The sequence below is a fragment of the Pelmatolapia mariae genome, linkage group LG3_W, assembly GCF_036321145.2.
Source record: "Pelmatolapia mariae isolate MD_Pm_ZW linkage group LG3_W, Pm_UMD_F_2, whole genome shotgun sequence".
Lineage (NCBI taxonomy): Eukaryota > Metazoa > Chordata > Actinopteri > Cichliformes > Cichlidae > Pelmatolapia > Pelmatolapia mariae.
The window spans coordinates 44,033,193-44,052,182 of NC_086229.1; the positions used below are offsets into that span (position 1 = coordinate 44,033,193).

The following is an 18,990-nucleotide window of genomic DNA, read 5'->3' on the forward strand; positions in this document are numbered from 1 at the left end:
AGCAACATTGGTGTTTCAAGATGGCATTAAAATGGCAAGAAGAGTCAGTCTGCCATCACTTTGTGATTAAATGGGATCAAGTGGTAATTAAATGCAGTCTGTTAGTGATAGCAGACTGATTAACTGGGATAAATTGGCAAAAAACACAAATCTGTTCACATAAACTGCTTACATTCTGAGCGCACCCTGAACTTCATCTGAAATCAAAAATTCTGAATTTCCCCCACATTCAGTCTATCGATATTTAATCTTTAACCTTGATCTTTGGCGGTTTCCTGTCTTACATTCCACCTTGGTTGGTTACAACCTCCTGTCATAGAGAGAGCGATAGAGAGGGTGCTTCCTACAGGTCCTTCTCAAAAAATTAGCATATTGTGATAAAGTTCATTATTTCCTGTAATGTACTGATAAACATTAGACTTTCATATATTTTAGATTCATTACACACAACTGAAGTAGTTCAAGCCTTTCATTGTTTTAATATTGATGATTTTGGCATACGTAACTCATGAAAACCCAAAATTCCTATCTCAAAAAATTAGCATATCATGAAAAGGTTCTCTAAACGAGCTATTAACCTAACCATCTGAATCAACGAATTAACTCTAAACACCTGCAAAAGATTCCTGAGGCTTTTAAAAACTCCCAGCCTGGTTCATTACTCAAAACCGCAATCACGGGTAAGACTGCCGACCTGACTGCTGTCCAGAAGGCCATCATTGACACCCTCAAGCAAGAGGGTAAGACACAGAAAGAAATTCCTGAACGAATAGGCTGTTCCCAGAGTGCTGTATCAAGGCACCTCAGTGGGAAGTCTGTGGGAAGGAAAAAGTGTGGCAGAAAACGCTGCACAACGAGAAGAGGTGACCGGACCCTGAGGAAGATTGTGGAGAAGGACCGATTCCAGACCTTGGGGGACCTGCGGAAGAAGTGGACTGAGTCTGGAGTAGAAACATCCAGAGCCACCGTGTACAGGCGTGTGCAGGAAATGGGCTACAGGTGCTGCATTCCCCAGGTCAAGCCACTTTTGAACCAGAAACAGCGGCAGAAGCGCCTGACCTGGGCTACAGAGAAGCAGCACTGGACTGTTGCTCAGTGGTCCAAAGTACTTTTTTTGGATGAAAGCAACGTTTGCATGTCATTCAAGGTGCCAGAGTCTGGAGGAAGACTGGGGAGAGGGAAATGCCAAAATGCCTGAAGTCCAGTGTCAAGTACCCACAGACAGTGATGGTCTGGGGTGCCATGTCAGCTGCCGGTGTTGGTCCACTGTGTTTTATCAAGGGCAGAGTCAATGCAGCTAGCTATCAGGAGATTTTGGAGCACTTCATGCTTCCATCTGCTGAAAAGCTTTATGGAGATGAAGATTTCATTTTTCAGCACGACCTGGCACCTGCTCACAGTGCCAAAGCCACTGGTAAATGGTTTACTGACCATGGTATTACTGTGCTCAATTGGCCTGCCAACTCTCCTGACCTGAACCCCATAGAGAATCTGTGGGATATTGTGAAGAGAAAGTTGAGAGACGCAAGACCCAACACTCTGGATGAGCTTAAGGCCGCTATCGAAGCATCCTGGGCCTCCATAACACCTCAGCAGTGCCACAGGCTGATTGCCTCCATACCACGCCGCATTGAGGCAGTCATTTCTGCAAAAGGATTCCCGACCAAGTATTGAGTGCATAACTGAACATAATTATTTGAAGGTTGACTTTTTTTGTATTAAAAACACTTTTCTTTTATTGGTCGGATGAAATATGCTAATTTTTTGAGACAAGAATTTTGGGTTTTCATGAGTTATGTATGCCAAAATCATCAATATTAAAACAATGAAAGGCTTGAACTACTTCAGTTGTGTGTAATGAATCTAAAATATATGAAAGTCTAATGTTTATCAGTACATTACAGGAAATAATGAACTTTATCACAATATGCTAATTTTTTGAGAAGGACCTGTACTTCACTGTTGTCCATTTTAATGCGTTCCTCGGCCTGTCATACCCTGCAGGTTTCACTGGACCCAGAGGGGACCCTGGTATTCCAGGTATCCCAGGGCAGAGTTTTGACGGGCCCAGGGGTAAGGACGGTGTCCCAGGCCGTCCTGGAGCCAAGGGCCAGCCTGGAGAGGTGCTAGGAGCTACACCTGGATTTCCTGGACAGAACGGTTTACCAGGAATTCCTGGAGACAAGGGCCAGCCGGGAACACCTGGAGGACCCGGAATGCCTGGTGGGTAGCAGGATTTAAGTCAGTTACCTATTTTAACAAAACCAAATAAAAACATAGTATTCGACTGGTGTCCTGAAATAACAAATGTCAGCTGACTTAGCATTCAAATGCGTCTGCAAGCAACACTTTGTGAACAAAGTCTGTTCTTGAAGGGTTTGATGGACGTCCTGGTGCTCCTGGTCGAAAAGGAGAACGCGGAGTTGACGGTATTCCTGGTAATCCTGGCCTTCCTGGGCTTCCAGGTGACCCAGATGGTGGCATTCCTGGTCGACCTGGCCCTGATGGTATCAAGGGTCTGAGAGGACCACCAGGTGAGAGAAAAAATGATTTGGGGGCTTTGTTTTATTTTTTGCACATTTTACACTCTGATTTGTACCTTTGAGAGATTCTTAGTGTGAATTATTGCAAAATAAAGTGAAATATGACTTTGTTTTGATCTCTACTGAAATCCTTCACCTCTCATCCCTGCACCAGCCCTGGTTCATTCCTCTTTTGTTCTCATCGTTCTCTCACAGTCATCCATCATCACAGTTGCCCGTTTGAATCGTGTTGTTGTTTATCAAACACTGCGTCTCCCACGAGAATGTCTTCTCCCTCTTTTTTTTGTATTGTTGTATTTTTCCATGTCTCTGTTCTTCCTCCTTGTCACTTTCATCTTTTTTCCCCAACACCACCACCACCATCATCATCTCCATCCATCCTCTCATCCCTCCATCCTTTTTTTGTTGGTGTTGGGTCACTCGTTATAGGCTGCCCAGGTGAGACACTCTTTCCCTCGTCCCGTTGTCCATCTCTCCTCCCTCCCAGCCGCGCCACCCTTGGCTTGCATTTCCTCCATCCTCTTGCTGTTGGTGTATTAGAACAAACACTTGAACTGCTGCCTTCATTTCTCATCTGCGCTGCGCACAAATGTCCATCTCCACAGTGCAGTCGTGGAGTCTCGTATGGGGTGTAACACCACTTCTCTGGAAAGAAAAGATGGTAAAGGAAATAAATGGGCAAATTAATATGAAGGTGAATGAATACAGAGGCAAAGTAAAACATTAACGCCTATATTATTTATTATTTTCAGATTATTTTTGATTAATTGAATGGCATATTAATTAATTTATTTTATTTTATTTTTGTTTTTTATTTATTTTTGTCTTTTGGGAGGGGGTGGAGCAGTTTACCTCCTCCAAATATAGTGTTACCTCATTATCTAAGAGAAGGATCACTTTTGCCTATGTTTGATGAGGTGCTTCATCAAATCGTGCCATGTGACTGTGTTTGCATCAATAACTATTAAGTACATAAAACTATGATGCTAGAAGGAAATGACATCATCACACCCCACAGAAAGACTGAACCAGATGGATATTTTGTAACAGTTCTGTAAACAAAGCATTTCCACAGGAAATGTGAAAGCCACTGTTTGCTGTTCTTACTTGCAGAAACGACTAACCTCATTGTGAACTAAGTGTTTCTGTCTAATCAGTTCCAGATGTGTTTGATGAATTAACTGTAACAGGTTTGTGTGAAAATTGAAGATTTGGGGGCAAACGCTGTTTAACTCAAAGCTAGAAGCTTTTTTATTTTACACTCTTAAAAGGACTTCTTATTTTCAGCACATTCTTGCATTGATCAAAAAGTGATAAGCTGCAACTTTGCAGCACAGATGTGCTGGAAATGGGTTCATTTTTTAAGAATGTAAAGAGTAGCAGTTAGTGTGCTTTAGATGGCTTAACCTTGCTAGTCTGGAATTGCACTCAGAAACAGTATGATTACCAATCGGCTGGTTCTCCTGTAATGTGAGTATCAAAATTAGCCACACTGAGCTTTCATATTTTTGCAACAAAATCTGCAATCTGGGTGCAATTACAGCCCAATCGCAGCAATGAAGTATTGTAAAGAAATGTGTGATGGCATTGTTGTTGCTGTTTGCAAGGCTGCTTTAATATGTGTGTTAAAAAACTAGGTTAAAACCTGATAGTTGGAGGTAAGTGTATATATCATACAAAAGATAATAATACATATTATTATATTATGATACAGTTATGGTCAAAAAGTCGCATAAATCCTAAGGTTGTACCTATAAGAACATAATAAAGATAGTCTGGTCCTTAGCAGGTCTTAAAATTAGGCAAACACAGCCTCAGATGAACTACAAAGCATGTTGCATTGTGTATTTAATAAACAAAAACAAAAGCGAAAAGAAGCATTGCATAAAAAGTGTTCCCAGGAGCGGTCCTACCAGCAAATTCGCCTTCAATCAGTCCTGCAATGCTCAGAGAAAATGCACAAGAGGTATATCTCAGACTCTACAGGGCTCAGTTGTCATGTTAAATGTTAAAGGTCATTATCAGAGATGGGCAGTAATGCGTTAAAAATGATGTAATCCGATTACTTTTTTCAAGTAGCGAGAGAAGTCAGGGATTACTACTACAAAAAAGTAATTAGATTACTGTTACTTTCCCGTATGCACACTGTGTTACTGCGTTACTAAGTAACGAAACAACAGGCAGCAGACTAGTTACACGGAGGATAACAAGATGATGGGAAACAGGGGGAAACACAGCTGGAACTAATCAGACATAACAGACAGGGAGGAAGCAAAACTGACAGGACAACAGACTATCAAAATAAAACAGGAAACATGAGACACACACACACTAAGGCATGGACTAACTCACAGGTGTCAAACTCCAGGCCTCGAGGGCCGGTGTCCTGCAGGTTTTAGATGTGTCCTTGATTCATCACAGCTGATTTAAATGGCTAAATTACCTGCTCAACATGTCTTGAAGTTCTCTAGAGGCCTGGTAATGAACCAATCATTTGATTCAGGTGTGTTGACCCAGGGTGAGATCTAAAACCTGCAGGACACCGGCCCTCAAGGCCTGGAGTTCGACACCCCTGGACTAACTGAACACAGGGAACCAAGGGAGCGAGAGACACGAAACAGATGAATAAACATGGAGACAGAACTTAACATGCGTGATGGACTACACATGGAGCATCGACACAGGGGAGACATGGAAACAGAACCAATACAAATTAAACCAGAAAACACAAACACTGGGTCACAAACCCAGGACCATGACATACAGATAAAGGTATAAATCGGGTCATGCAACAGAACAGTGATCCCAAGCACAGCAGCAAATTTACATGAGAATGACTGAAAAAAGAAAGAAACAATGTGCTACAAAGGCCCAGTTAAAGTCCAGACCTCAACCTGACTTAAATGCTGTGTCCAGCTGTGCATTAATTTCTGTAGACCTTCATGAACTGAAGTAACGCTGTCAAGAATACTGAGCCAAGATTATTAGAAAATGATGTGACTGATAAAATCATACAGAACATTATCAAGTTATTGTTGCTAAAGGTGGTGCTAACTATTATTGAATCATGGGATGTACTTTTGGACTACATCATCGTATCGTTTAATTTTCTGTCAAATAAATAATGACATGGTGTAGCCTGAAATGTGTTGTTGTTCATTTGAGGTTGTATTTGTGTAATTTTAAAATCTGGTAAGCACCCGAAGACTGCATGCTTTTCCAGATAATTAGCCAGCAGCCATTTTTCCATATGTCTATATGAATGTCAGATTGTTGTCAGTGTTTTGTTTTTCTCACTGTGTCTCCTTCCATTATTGGCAGGTTTCCCTGGTCGGAAAGGAGAGAGAGGAGACGCAGGTTTCCCAGGGCCTGCTGGGATGAAAGGAACTCCGGGACGACCTGGTGCTACTGGGTTACCAGGAACAAGGGGACGCCCCGGTTTACCAGGACCAGGGACTATAGCTGGAATTCCAGGAACGCCAGGAAGAAAGGGTCTGCAGAAGTTGTTTTTTTGTTTTTTTCAAGGCCACATTTGTCATTTTTAGTGTTGTCGTGTTAGATGTTGATCATGACTTTAATGACTATGATGATGGACAGAGTGATCCTACTGGTTGGGGAATTCATATCACCATTGTACGAACATCAGAAATACGGTCAATGTTGCAATGTACTGATCTCATCAAATATTTTTTTGTCATTACCATGGTGTGGTGGTGAACAAGATTCCTTTTTTAAGGTTGTTCAGGGAGTTTTTAAGACAGCCCGATAACAATGAATTACAAATTCTGGTCAAACAACTCCAAGATATCTCACAGTGTTAGTAAAAGCCCAGATAATTAGGTTGGACAATATGTTTGCATGATTTTTAGGGCCAAGTGCAATGACCTCAGTTTCATCAGAATTTAGAGGTCATCAAGTCTGTATGTCTTTAAGACATTCCTTCCGTTTAACGCACACTTTTGCAGGTTTGTGTCGTCAGGCTTCGAGGATAGATAAACCTGAGTGTCATCTGTATAACAAAGAAAATGTGTGCTATACCCTTGAATGATGCTGCCTAAGGGAAGCATGACAACTCAGTTCATTTTAATTCTTATTAGTTTGCACAATAAAGCCAACCAATGACGGGAAAACTTTTCACTTTTCTCTGCTTCATATGTTTCAGTTACCTGTGCAGTATTACTGACATTGTCACTGCCATTGTGCTTTGTTACAGATATCATAATAGTGACTAACTATCCTAATTTCCACAGGTGACAGAGGCTTCCAAGGAATGATGGGCTTCCCTGGATTCCCAGGACGTCCTGGCAGCTCAGGATTTCCCGGAGTGAAAGGACAGCCTGGAGTGCCTGGAGCAAATGGACGCCCTGGGTCACCTGGATTCTTTGGAACTAAAGGTAAAATGTCCCCAAAAGGAATAAGTATACTGATCCTGGGTGAATAATGAATAAATTAGCAATGCTAATACTACTCCTTGAGGTTATCATGAGGCAAACTGTGTGACATGGTTACGCATGGCTACAATTCCCCCTCTGTTTGTTTTGTTCCCGCCTAATACTTGGCTCTGTCACAACAGCATCTCAAGGGCACTTGCTGTAAACAATCTCACATGAACAAGTTAGACTTTTAATGGCATCCCAGATATTTAGTTTTTGTACATTTGAATTCCATTTGTCCTAAGGCATTCCCATTGATTGGTAGGTTTCTGCAGGGCTCACACCATTAGATGCTCATCCTAAATTTTGGGCACCATGAGAAGTTTTTTCAGAGACTGTGTTTGGTTGAACCACCACAACAACTGGCTCTCATGATGGAGACCCCTGTTTTGGAACCACGTCATCAACATTTTGGTTATCTTTCAGGGCCAAGAATTTATCAGTCAAGTAGCATGAACTGTGTCTTTGCACCAACACTCCTCTGTTTTTACTTTGGCAGGTGACAGAGGATTACCTGGTCCAGCCGGACTTCCTGGTAGACCTCTTTCATCTCAGCTTGTAGAGAAAGGAGACATCGGAGACCCTGGAATACCCGGCTTTTCTGGCTTTACTGGACCCAGAGGTAACATAGTGCTTTGCTTCTTTCAGAACGTCACCGGATAATCTGAAGAGCATAAATGAACTGCAGACTTTATTAGGAGCTTCTGGTGAATTTTAAATCATTTAGAGAAGAGATTCATATTTGTTACATATTTTTTAAAATAAGAATTTTTTTCATAGATGAGGACTTCAACATTGAATTGGTGGAGGAAGCATAACTAGCATTTAAAATAATATCAATTAATATCAATTGCGTCAGGAAGAAAACAATAACTGAGGCACGCCCTTCATCATTAACCATAGTCTGTGTGATTAGCAGCACTTCAGAAAGTACTGAGAGGATCAACACAATAAAGAGGGCCAGGGCAGTGACTCAGATTAGTGGAAATACTGCCTCGCAGACAGAGAGCATCTACAGTTGCCTGTGTTGGGATACCTCTCAGCTTAACAAACAAACAAAATATCAAGTACTGTGCACTTCTGCAAAATTTAGACTGTCTAATAAAGTATTTAACTGCTTTTTGCTGCTGTGAACATCCATCACCTTGTGTTACAAACTCTTTCTCTGGGTTAACAGGTGACAAGGGTCAGCCAGGTGCACCTGGTCGCCCGGGACGACCTGGAGTTCCTGGTTTCCTTGATCTGAGTAAAGGGCTGCTGGGAGAACCTGGCTTTTCTGGGGAACCAGGACTTCCAGGCTTCTCTGGACAAAAAGGAGAATCTGGAATTATGGGATTCCCCGGCACTGTGGGACCAAAAGTAAGAAAAGATGCATATACATGTAGCAAATTTTGCCATGCAGAGACTAAAATTCAGATTTTTTTTTTTTTTTTTAGGGCAATAATGGCTTTCCAGGTTTACCTGGAAGGCCTGGAGAAGTTGGTCGGCCTGGTGCCAAAGGTGAGAGTACATATTAGTGCTGTTCGATATGATGACATACATCAGATGATGATATGAAAACGTCTGTATTACGCTATCATTTGTTTCGTTGTGTCGCAAAATAAACTGTTTACGGCAATATTGTAGTGGCTATATTAATTTCTTAAAGTTCTCACTTTCTCTTATATTTAAAATAACCGCACTATGCATGGGCAAGCGACTGTTTTTATGCATTGTTGTTAGCAACAACAACGGTAAGCCCAGCATGTGGCTCCGCTGTCCACTTGTTTATTTTCCACATAAATCTGTCACAATAAAGCCGAAGATCCTGTTCCGACTTTTCAAAATAAACTGACGTGATGATAATATACATTATTCTCAAACGTCAAATTTTGGAATATGCATTAAAGAAAATACCTAAAATAAGGTACACGACACCCAGCTTCACACAAGTTGCCTGAGATTCACAGAATTTACAGAAAATGTTAAATTTTTGTGATTTATATCGTTGTCGGGACGATAAATGTCTTATATCGGGATATGAGATTTTGGTCATATCGCACAGCACTAGTACATATGAAGTCTAGTGATAAACATCTTCTTTACATCTGTTCATAATCAAATGCAAACATCCATTGACTTAAATGCTTTTTTCTCTTAGGACTACCTGGAGAAACTTTTGGTTATCCTGGAGCACCAGGACTTAAAGGCCGGCAAGGAGATTCAGGGATCCCAGGTAAGACTCACCTTACTCGGTTATGGCGAAACTTTATTTGTCATGACCATTGATCAGCAACCACTGATCAATGGCCATGAGTACCATTCACAGAGAGTTGGGGAACGGCTACAATCACAGCATTGTAAGATGGTGAAAGATGTACCTTTAGGCCCCCTCCTCGATTCAGAGATGGTCTTTCCCTTTTCACATCTCTGTAAATAAAGAAAAGCATCCAGCAGCACATCACTTGTAGTGTTGTTGTTATCATGTTTTATAAATTTGTTGAAATGGAGCAGAATATACATTTCCTTTATATTTTATTTTTAGCAAAATAAATATATTTAGTAGGGGTGAATAAATTCTTATTACTGTGGGACAAGCTTTTTGGGAGATCATAGTTGGTCTCCAACCACTGATTTCTTCAGAAGTTTTAAAACATTTTAAATATGTCAACAGGCGACCAAGGGAAAGTTGGTGAACCTGGCGATAATGGGTTTCCAGGAAATCCAGGTTTCCTCGGGCAGAAGGGGATTCCTGGTGAACAGGGACGGTATGGAATAATGGGTGAGTAACCCCTAAGAAAACAACATCCTGTTGCAGTAATTCCTTCGTGACTTCATAGAGATTTCTATTTACAGGAAGTGTTGAGATGTAGTTTTTCTTCTCTGCAGGCTCTCCTGGTTTCCCTGGACCAAAGGGTCAGCCTGGATTGCCAGGAATAGGAAGGGGACCTGATGGGGTTCCTGGTCTGCCTGGATTCCCTGGAAATCGTGGGTTTAAAGGTGAAAGGAAAAAAGAAAATCCACTACATTCATACACTAATCTTACAATGATTTTTCCAAATGAGGTTAAAAAATTGCCTTTTCCAGTGTTTTTTAATGTTTGTTTGTTTGTTTTATTTTTGTTATTTTAGGTTTTTCTGGACCACCTGGTTTGGATGGCCTTAATGGCCTAGCAGGACCTAAAGGCCTGCCTGGAAACCCAGGCAAGAATCACATTTCACACACCAGCTGATTCTATACTTCATGTGGCAGTCTATAGCCATGTTTATTTCACAGCTCACTACTCACTCAGTACTCAGTAAACAAAATGAGTTGTACAATAAGCCAGATAATCCAAAGCTAAAGGTAATCTTAGCATGACCCAATAAGAGTAGATGAATTCCTAGAGCTTCACTTTGGGGTTAAAGGGGCAATTGGGAAGCAGGAAATTATAGTTAATCGAGGTCTTTATGTCTTTCAGACATTCCTGCAGTTTAACTAATTGGTGTGTGTTATCTGGCTTCATGGACAGATTAAGTTGGGTGTCATCTGCATCACAGTGAAAATGTATGCTGTAGCTTCTCATGATACTCCCGAAGGAAAGCATGTATAATGTAAATAGAATTAGTACTAGCACAGAACCCTTTGGAACTCCATGCTTATCGTGGAATTGTGGAAAAGAGAAAACTTTGCTAATCCCATTGCTTCAGACCCCCTCAAAAACCTGCTGAATTGCTCTGTGTTCCAATGGCCATATGGGAATTTTTTGAACTGTTTAAAAATTGAAATGTATCTAGTAGTTATGGCTCGATAACTGAGGAAAGATGAGCAGTTTTGCATATTAGCCCTTTGTGTGTCTGCAGAAAAGGAAAGCTAATTATTCAAAGCTGTGAGGCATACAGCTTTGGCAAAGCTCAACCTTTTCACCCTCTTCATCAGGGTCAAAATACTTCTGATTGTTTTAGACTTGCAAAGATGGAAGATTTAACAAATTTATTGTTTTTAATCTAGGTGCAATTCTGGGAGGTAGCCCTGGCCCTTCTGGTAGTCCAGGGTTGAAGGGAGAAAGAGGTGTTTCCCAACCTGGTGTTCCAGGGTATCCTGGCCAAAAAGGACAAAGAGGAGAACCAGGTGAAATAGACTTCAATGAAATAAAAAGGTGCAGATTGAATGTGCAATAATATATGTAGAAATAGATTATTTTTGTCTTTCTGTATATCAGGTCCTTCTGGATTAAAAGGGAGCCCAGGTATTCCTGGACCTCCTGGACCCAGATCAATAGAAAGCTTTCCTGGACCTACAGGAGATGCAGGTCTCCCTGGACTGGATGGACAGTATGGTAAATACATTTCCTTAATCAATTTTGATGATTTTGTTTTCTTTTTTCACATTTTTTCTTTTTTCCCTTTATATTCTCCTATACATTTCTATGCTTAGTTTTCTTTCTTTTTCCCTTAACGTTAATTTATTCAACCTTCCTTGAATTGAATTTCTCTCTTCCTCTCCTTTTTTCTTTCTTACAGGTGTCCAAGGTCCTCCAGGTCTTCCCGGCCCACCTGGTCCAGGCACAGCTCAGGGAGACAGAGGTGACCCTGGTCTGCCAGGCTTCCCAGCGACCCCTGGTACAAAGGGTGAACCAGGATTACCTGGAGGCCCTGGATTCCCTGGCAGACCTGGTTTAAAAGGTGGAGTATGGCTAAAATACATGGCATGAACTAAAAATGCTGCTTCTTCATTTCTATGTTTGCTCCTACATGTTTTCAATTAAAAAAAAAAAAGATAAACTGAAACATTATGTATTTGCCCTTCAGGACAAAAGGGTGATGGTGGTTTTGCTGGAATTCCTGGTGTCAAGGGTTTTAGAGGTGACTCTGGTTTTCCTGGAAGCAAAGGAACGGCAGGAATTAGAGGTAGGACAGCATAAGTCTTTAATTTCCCCCACTCTTTTTCCCACAATTTCTTCTTAATTTTCTTCTACCTTTTATCTTTCCTTCATCCCTCTTTTTCTCCACCCTTTCCCTTCCAGGGTTTCCAGGTCCGAAAGGTTTGCCTGGAATCGTATTTCCAGCTCCACTGCCAAATGGGCCATATCCACAAGGTGATCCGGGTGTCCCTGGTGAAAGAGGAAGCCCTGGTAACCCTGGAGAGCCTGGTCAGTCTGGTTTTCCTGGGCGTAAAGGTGAGTTTGAAGGCACAAACAAAGTGTAAATTTATTAATTATATCCATCCATCTTTGCATGCATGCATCCATCTATCTGCATCCACTTATCCTGAACAGAGTTATGGGGGCACCATTATAACAGAGACATCCAAACTTCCTTCTCCTCAGTCATTTCTTCCAGCTCTTTTGGGTGGGTACATCAAGGTTTTCCCAAGCCAGCCAACATACGTAATCCCTCCAGCATGTCCTCAATCTGCGTCAGGGCCCTCACGGAGAACACCTCACCTAGGAAGCACCTGGGACGGACCTTAGTCAGATGCCTGAACTACCTCAACTGGCTTCTTTCAATGTCAAGGATTAGTAAGGGACTTCTCCAAGTCTCTTCCAAGTGGCTGAGCTCCTCATCCTGTCTCTAAGGCTGAACCCAACAACTCTTGAGAGAAAGCTCATTTCCACCTCTCGTATCTGCGATCTGATTCTTTCAGTAACTACCCAGAGCTCTTGACCAGGCCTTACTCATGAGTAAGAGTAGGAATGTAGATTGACCAGTAAATCAGCTCTCTCTTTATCATGATGGACCAATGCAGCATTCACATCACTGCAGATGCAGCTTGAATCCATCTGTCAGCCACCTGCTCCTCTCTCCCCTCACTTGTGAACAAGACCCAGAGATATAAGAGGAAAGTAACTTGTCCCCTACCCCAAAGAGGCACTCTACGCTTTTCCAACTGAGGACCATGGCCTTGAACTTTGAGGTGTTAATTCTCATCTCTCCGTGTCTCTCTCTGCCATAAACTGCCCGGGACCGAGTTGGAAGACATTGCTTGATGAAGCCAACAGAAGGTGGGATTTGAAGGGGACCAGGGGCTCTGCCAAATGTTTCCAGCACACCCTCACTGTCTGTTTGTGTGTGCCTGTCTTGTCTAAAATTCCAACCTGCCACCTGGTCCAGCTTGTTCTAACGACAGCTCTACTCCTCTCTTCACCCGAGTCTCCAGAATATAAGGCTGCATATCTGACATATCTGATTATGCAATTACAAAGCTGATCATTGACCTTCGGCCCGGGAAGTCCTAGTGCCAGGTCCACTAATGGACTCCCATGCATTCGAAGATGGTGTTCAGTAAGGGTAAGCTGTCGTTAGAGCAGAAATCCAATAACAGAACACCTTTCGGGTTCAGACAAACTGTTTCTCCCAGTCACACTTTCCCAAGGTCACACTGTCATTGTCATTGAGTGTTAAAGTCCCCCAGAAGGACAATGAAGTCACAAAGTGGGGTATTTTTCCGCACCCCACTCAGGGAACCCAAGAAGGCTGTGTACTCTGAACTATTATTTGACACGTAAGCGCAAACAACAGTCAAGTCCCATTCCCCGACCCTGTCGTCCTTTAGAGAAAACTCCCAATGTGCATGTACCCAGCCAAGGGATTGTAAGTATACCCAATAGCTCTCACCAAGGGCAGCTGCAGAGTGGAGCAAAGTACAACAACTCTGCATGAAACTGTTTATGAACCCAACCTGTGCATTGAGGCAAGTTCCACTATATCAAGCCGGTATCTCTTGGCCTTAAGCACTTGCTCAGGCTAGTGACATTTCATGTACCCAAAGTCAGTTTTAGCAACTCGGAATCAGACCATCAACCACAGACTTTCAACCACTGCCTAATCCACTCTGTATCAGACTCCTCCTGCAAGTAATGTGTCCACAGGAAGGGTGGCCTCATGGGCTAAACCCTGACCACCATTCACTTGCTGACAATGTCCTCCTCTAGGTTTGGCTCAAGCATGGGGCCTTTTTAACTCCAGTCCAGCCAAGGCACAATGATCCAAATGGTTTGCGTGATTCAAACTTAGTTTACCCTTTTCACCCAGAATAAGTTGCTTTGGGAGAACATACCTGAGGTAAATTGCCACCAACAACATAGCTTCTAGGACACACCAATCCCTCCATCACAATAAGATGGCGATGGAGGAGCATTATCCTTCTTATCCTGCAGGAAACAGGAGCTGTTTGTTCAGCTTAGAATAAGCTGGTTTGCTTCCATTCAAATGCAAACAAAGTGAAAGAAGTTAAAAGTTTTTAATATAGATTTTTTAAATCTATTTCCCCCTACATCAATATAAATAATATGCAGCTAATCTGGCATGTTTTAATGTACAGAGAGAAAAAAAACAATGATAAAGTGAGAAGATGAAAAATGAATGATATGCAGTGTAAAATATTCTCCTGCTGCAGGTACTGTGGGTAACCCTGGTCCATCGGGTAGACTGGGCAGGACTGGAGGTCCTGGTTTTCAAGGACCTCTTGGGGATCCCGGACCTCCTGGTTTCCCTGGATCCCCTGGAGCACAAGGTCAGGATTTTTGTTTATCTTTGACCGTTTTCTTGTTTTCCACAGGTTCTGAATAAGCTGATGACAAATAAACAGTTTTCTACTGCAGTTTGTTGTTTAAAAAAAAACAAAAAAAAAACAACTTACCAAACCATTTTTTATTAAATTCTTGCCATAGTCACCTCTTAGTGTTTTTATTTGGACCAAACACTCATTTCTCTTTTCATAGACTGCAGTACTGATTTTAATTTGTGTTTATATTTTAAAAGTAGTTGCAGTAACATTTTGTAAGATTTAAAAGTAGTAATAATAATACTTTTTAATAGCTTATCACTTCTAGCATGTTCATTTTCATTCCCCCATCTTCTTCAGGGTTACCTGGTACAATTGGCCCTCCCGGCATTCCCGGCAGCGTCGGCCGCAGCCACAGCATCGGCTACACTCTGGTTAAGCACAGCCAGAACGCCCAGGTTCCCATGTGTCCTCAAGGCATGGCCAAACTGTGGGAGGGCTACAGTCTGCTGTATGTAGAGGGACAGGAGAAGGCACACAACCAAGACCTCGGTATGAAAACACTCTCAGGCTCTTATGAACCATAAATGCTAGTTATAGCAGTCTTTGTGTGGCACAATTAAAGGTGTAAAACATCCCTTTGTCTCTTCAGGTCAGCCGGGGTCGTGTCTCCCCAGGTTCAACACGATCCCCTTCCTCTACTGCTCGCCCAGCGAGATTTGCTACTACGCTAGCCGCAACGATAAATCCTACTGGCTCTCCACGACCGCACCCATACCCATGATGCCCGTGGAAAAGGAGGAGATAAGACCTTACATCAGCAGGTATTGTACACTGTGTTACTTTAGTCAAGCTGCCTATCATATACATGTGCATACAACTAATGAGGCTTTCCCCTGATTATATGAATAACACAGGTGTTCAGTATGTGAGGCTCCATCTCAGGCAGTGGCAGTCCACAGTCAGGATACGACAATCCCCAACTGTCCTCCCAGCTGGAGGAGTCTCTGGATAGGATACTCCTTCCTAATGGTACGTAGTTAATAGCAGCTTCTACCAAAAAGATTTAGATCAGCAATTAGATAAAGAGATTATTTCTCCCCATTGGTTCTGTATGCTGCGAAATATAAAATAATTCCTTCCCTAAAACAAACATTTCAGGATGGGAACATTTCCACTTATACTGTCCCTTTACATTTATTAAACTGATTTTTATGTTACCTAATACACATAAAATACTTAATGCAGGAACTTAGTGGAGGACTGCACATTTCATTAGAGACTTTTTAGAACATTTAGAGGCCAAATGCCTGAAATTGTCTTCATAGATGTCATATTTATAAAAAAAATGTCCTTTCATTTCTGACACAGCACACAGCAGCTGGTGCTGAGGGCGGCGGTCAGTCCTTGGTGTCTCCCGGCTCCTGTCTGGAGGACTTCCGGGCAACTCCGTTCATCGAGTGCAATGGCGCCAGGGGCACCTGCCACTACTTTGCCAATAAATACAGCTTCTGGCTGACAACCGTGGATCCCAAAAATGAGTTTACCTTCTCGCCAGACAAGGAGACCCTGAAGGGAGGCCAGGAGCGCTTCAGAGTCAGCCGCTGCCAAGTGTGCAGCAAGATCTTGTAGTAGGCAAAGGTGAAAGGTGGAGGAGTGAAGCGGGGAAACATCAGGAGGGGATTCACTAACATTTCAAGAATTTATGATTGAGGATGAGATGGATTGAAAAAAGAACACGTGACTGACTGAATGGACCTTTCTCCTGTGCTGTGATGGTTTCAGAATCGAGTCGAGCAACATCGACCCCATTTTGAGAGTTTTTTTTTAATCCCCTGTAGGCTTATTAAAAAAAAGAAGAAGAAGCTGGAGGTAGGAGGAGGAAAGAGAAGAGTTCCAGTGTGAGCGATCTTCTCGAGATTATCACTGATAATGGTGCTATTGTTTATGTATGTGTTTATTACATGTCAGCTTTCTTGTGACAGATGTCAGCGAGAATCATTCTCGGCTACCTCGGAGAGTGCCCCCACCCCCATTTAGCAAACAAGTGCCCCACAAACACACATTAAGCACCCAATTTAAACGTTATCAGCTCAGGAAGTTGGCCATTATTGTTTCTTATCGCTCCCATAGATACTGACAGCAGGCAGGAAGTCTCTACACCAACTCTTTTAATGCTGACTAGTGGAAAGCCATGGAGACGGGCTGATTGTTCGTGAACTCATGATTGCTGTTCAGTTAGGTTTAAGACATAGACAAGCATAAAGTATTTGTAATCTATGAGAAAGCTCAACTTTGAGGGCTACCTGAGATTTTACTACAATGTTATTCATATCTACATAAGATCAAACTGGGTAAGGCCCTTTCTGCACAACTACTGGGTACAGAGAGACGTCTGACTGTCATATCTATGGGACAGACAAGCCTACAAATGCTTTTCAATGGGCTGATCACGTTTGAAGTGGGTACATAAGAGCTTAATGTGAGTTGAGAGTAAAATTACAGATTGCTGGTTGATTTTAAGGTTTTAAAGTGAGTTTGCATTATCTTATTGGGCTGATCTGAGCAAAGCAGATGTAAAGCTTCCTTGAAATCCCATCTTTGGGAAGATGAAACCTGTTTTCTTCATAAACATTTTATTCTACAGCAGTTTAGCACCACGAAGGTGCCCACTGTAAACACACTGGGGATTTTTTCATGTGTGGCATCAATACCTGCAGTATATTTGATTTCGGTCATTTCATTATTGGTTTGAAAATCAACTTGCCAAGACATGTGACTTGCTTGAGGTAAAAATGGTGTTGAAGCTATCCTTTGTTTTTAAGTTTTTGTGATATTTGGATTATTTTTTGGTGCCTTACAATCAGACGTGTGAATTAAAGGAGTTTTAGCTTCATGCAATGATTAAAAAATCTGTGGAAAACTATAACTCATTAGCAAATTATTTGTTGTATAAACAAAAAAAGACTAGAAGTATTTTGTTTATTGGACTCCAACAGAAACTATGATAAACAAGCAAGTTTCATTTCTTTAAGTGCTGTTTTTCATATAGAAGGTGAAAAGCATCATCTGTTTTGGGGAACAGAAGGAACTTAGAAACAATCTAAAGTATTCCTAAACATGTCAAAGTCCCAGCGTAAGCTTCACGTAAGCCTGTGTACATTTCACAGTGGGACTCTCAGGTTGCTGCTACGTTACCTTTAGTATGACTTTAAAGGTCAAGTCAGATTTTTCTGTGCAACAGCTGAAATGACAATAGAGAGCTGTTGTTATTGCACTGATGTGGACACAGATGGTTCAGAACATCAGAGGGGCATACATATCTCCACCTCCACTCTCACAGGTTTTCTCTATGCTGCGACCAAACAAGTATTTCTTTTGAGTATATCACACTTTTTAAGGCTGCCATTCGTTTGCATTTTGCAAAAAGAAACAAAACACACGCTCTCTGATAGATGAATTATTGCTGTACATAGTGCTTACTGTATTTTTCAGCAAATCATGTTAGCGCAAAGGTCTATGATGTTGTTACTCAGTTATTTTCTTTTCTTTTGTTTTTGTGTCCTCGGACAGGTAAGAAGATGGCAAAAGGACAATTCTGTGCCTTTAAATATAGATTTTGCAAAAACAAATACAAAAACACACAAAAAATGAGAAAAATGTATCATGTTTTTGCATTAAATTTGGTTTTCCTCTGAGTCAAACACGTTCATCTGTGCTTGGACAGTGGAAGCGACAGCATGACTTGTAACCACTACGACCTCTAGCACGTCTCTCTCTGCTGGTAGCCCTGACTTTAACGCTGTACCACATAGTACATTTTTGTCTGTATTGCTTGTTTTGTAATCTAGATTTGTAATTATTGAGTCATGACACTATCCCCTGGTTTTATTTACTGAGATGTGAGGGAATGGGAAGCTAATGATGTGTACATTAAATTTTACAGAAAGGAAAACATGCCTGTGTTTTTATATGGGAGATATATTCACCGCTGATGATTTAGGAGATGCTAACAGCACACTTTATTGCCAGTTTGGACTTCACCGCACGTTCAGAGCCAAATGGAGAAACATGCTTTAAGAGCCCTGAGTGACAGAAAAGAAATGCAGTTTTCCTCAAAGAGGATCCATAACAAATCAAAAGTGGCAACGCAACATGTCTGTTCCTGTAATGTGTGTTTCTGTGCTCACACACTTTGAAATAAAGTCTCAAAACTACTTAACAAATGCATGTTTTTTGTTTTTTGTTCAACATGAGGAACTGAAGTGAATTTAAATATAAAATCTGTATTTTTTTTAGGTGGCTGGTGTGTTTGTGACTAGTTGTAATGTTTGGAGTCAGACTTCTGGGTCGCAAAACCAAATGTTGCTGCCAGTGGTGCTGGTTCATTTCACAAAGTGGATGTAATAGAGCAATAGAAGATACAGCAAGGCGGTTGAAACATGAGCACATTTGGGTGTTCTGATGGGACAATGACTCCAAACACATATCAAAACTGTTTTTAGAATAGATAAAGCAGGCTAACCTTTACAGAAGGGATAGGCCTTCCC

General features: G+C 41.7%; 1 protein-coding gene and 1 long non-coding RNA gene across 4 annotated transcripts in view; one reads left to right on the top strand and one right to left on the bottom strand.

Annotated features, from left to right (window-relative positions):
• The window catches only part of LOC134624477 (collagen alpha-6(IV) chain-like), a 149,101-nt gene extending 130,452 nt beyond the window's left edge, over nucleotides 1-18,649 (top strand). For both annotated transcript variants that reach the window (XM_063469458.1, XM_063469459.1), the window contains 21 exons: nucleotides 2,005-2,223; nucleotides 2,376-2,534; nucleotides 5,865-6,035; nucleotides 6,794-6,937; nucleotides 7,476-7,598; nucleotides 8,154-8,335; nucleotides 8,413-8,476; nucleotides 9,117-9,191; nucleotides 9,630-9,737; nucleotides 9,845-9,955; nucleotides 10,087-10,158; nucleotides 10,946-11,065; nucleotides 11,157-11,273; nucleotides 11,458-11,619; nucleotides 11,746-11,844; nucleotides 11,961-12,113; nucleotides 14,333-14,449; nucleotides 14,801-14,992; nucleotides 15,093-15,264; nucleotides 15,358-15,472; nucleotides 15,812-18,649. In XM_063469458.1, the coding sequence (XP_063325528.1) occupies nucleotides 2,005-2,223; nucleotides 2,376-2,534; nucleotides 5,865-6,035; nucleotides 6,794-6,937; nucleotides 7,476-7,598; nucleotides 8,154-8,335; nucleotides 8,413-8,476; nucleotides 9,117-9,191; nucleotides 9,630-9,737; nucleotides 9,845-9,955; nucleotides 10,087-10,158; nucleotides 10,946-11,065; nucleotides 11,157-11,273; nucleotides 11,458-11,619; nucleotides 11,746-11,844; nucleotides 11,961-12,113; nucleotides 14,333-14,449; nucleotides 14,801-14,992; nucleotides 15,093-15,264; nucleotides 15,358-15,472; nucleotides 15,812-16,072 (2,936 nt within the window). In that variant the 3' untranslated portion in view covers nucleotides 16,073-18,649. The remainder of the gene's footprint in view (nucleotides 1-2,004; nucleotides 2,224-2,375; nucleotides 2,535-5,864; nucleotides 6,036-6,793; nucleotides 6,938-7,475; nucleotides 7,599-8,153; nucleotides 8,336-8,412; nucleotides 8,477-9,116; nucleotides 9,192-9,629; nucleotides 9,738-9,844; nucleotides 9,956-10,086; nucleotides 10,159-10,945; nucleotides 11,066-11,156; nucleotides 11,274-11,457; nucleotides 11,620-11,745; nucleotides 11,845-11,960; nucleotides 12,114-14,332; nucleotides 14,450-14,800; nucleotides 14,993-15,092; nucleotides 15,265-15,357; nucleotides 15,473-15,811) is intronic.
• LOC134624486 (uncharacterized) lies at nucleotides 2,410-9,948 on the bottom strand. 2 transcript variants are annotated; one of them, XR_010093565.1, is made up of 7 exons: nucleotides 9,810-9,948; nucleotides 9,654-9,707; nucleotides 9,337-9,385; nucleotides 8,121-8,321; nucleotides 7,491-7,640; nucleotides 2,680-3,188; nucleotides 2,410-2,518 (listed from the first exon to the last, which is right to left on the bottom strand). It is a non-coding gene; the product is annotated as an uncharacterized LOC134624486 (long non-coding RNA). The 2 variants fall into 2 exon arrangements; XR_010093566.1 differs by lacking the exon at nucleotides 9,654-9,707.
• Nucleotides 18,650-18,990: the final 341 nt, after the last annotated feature.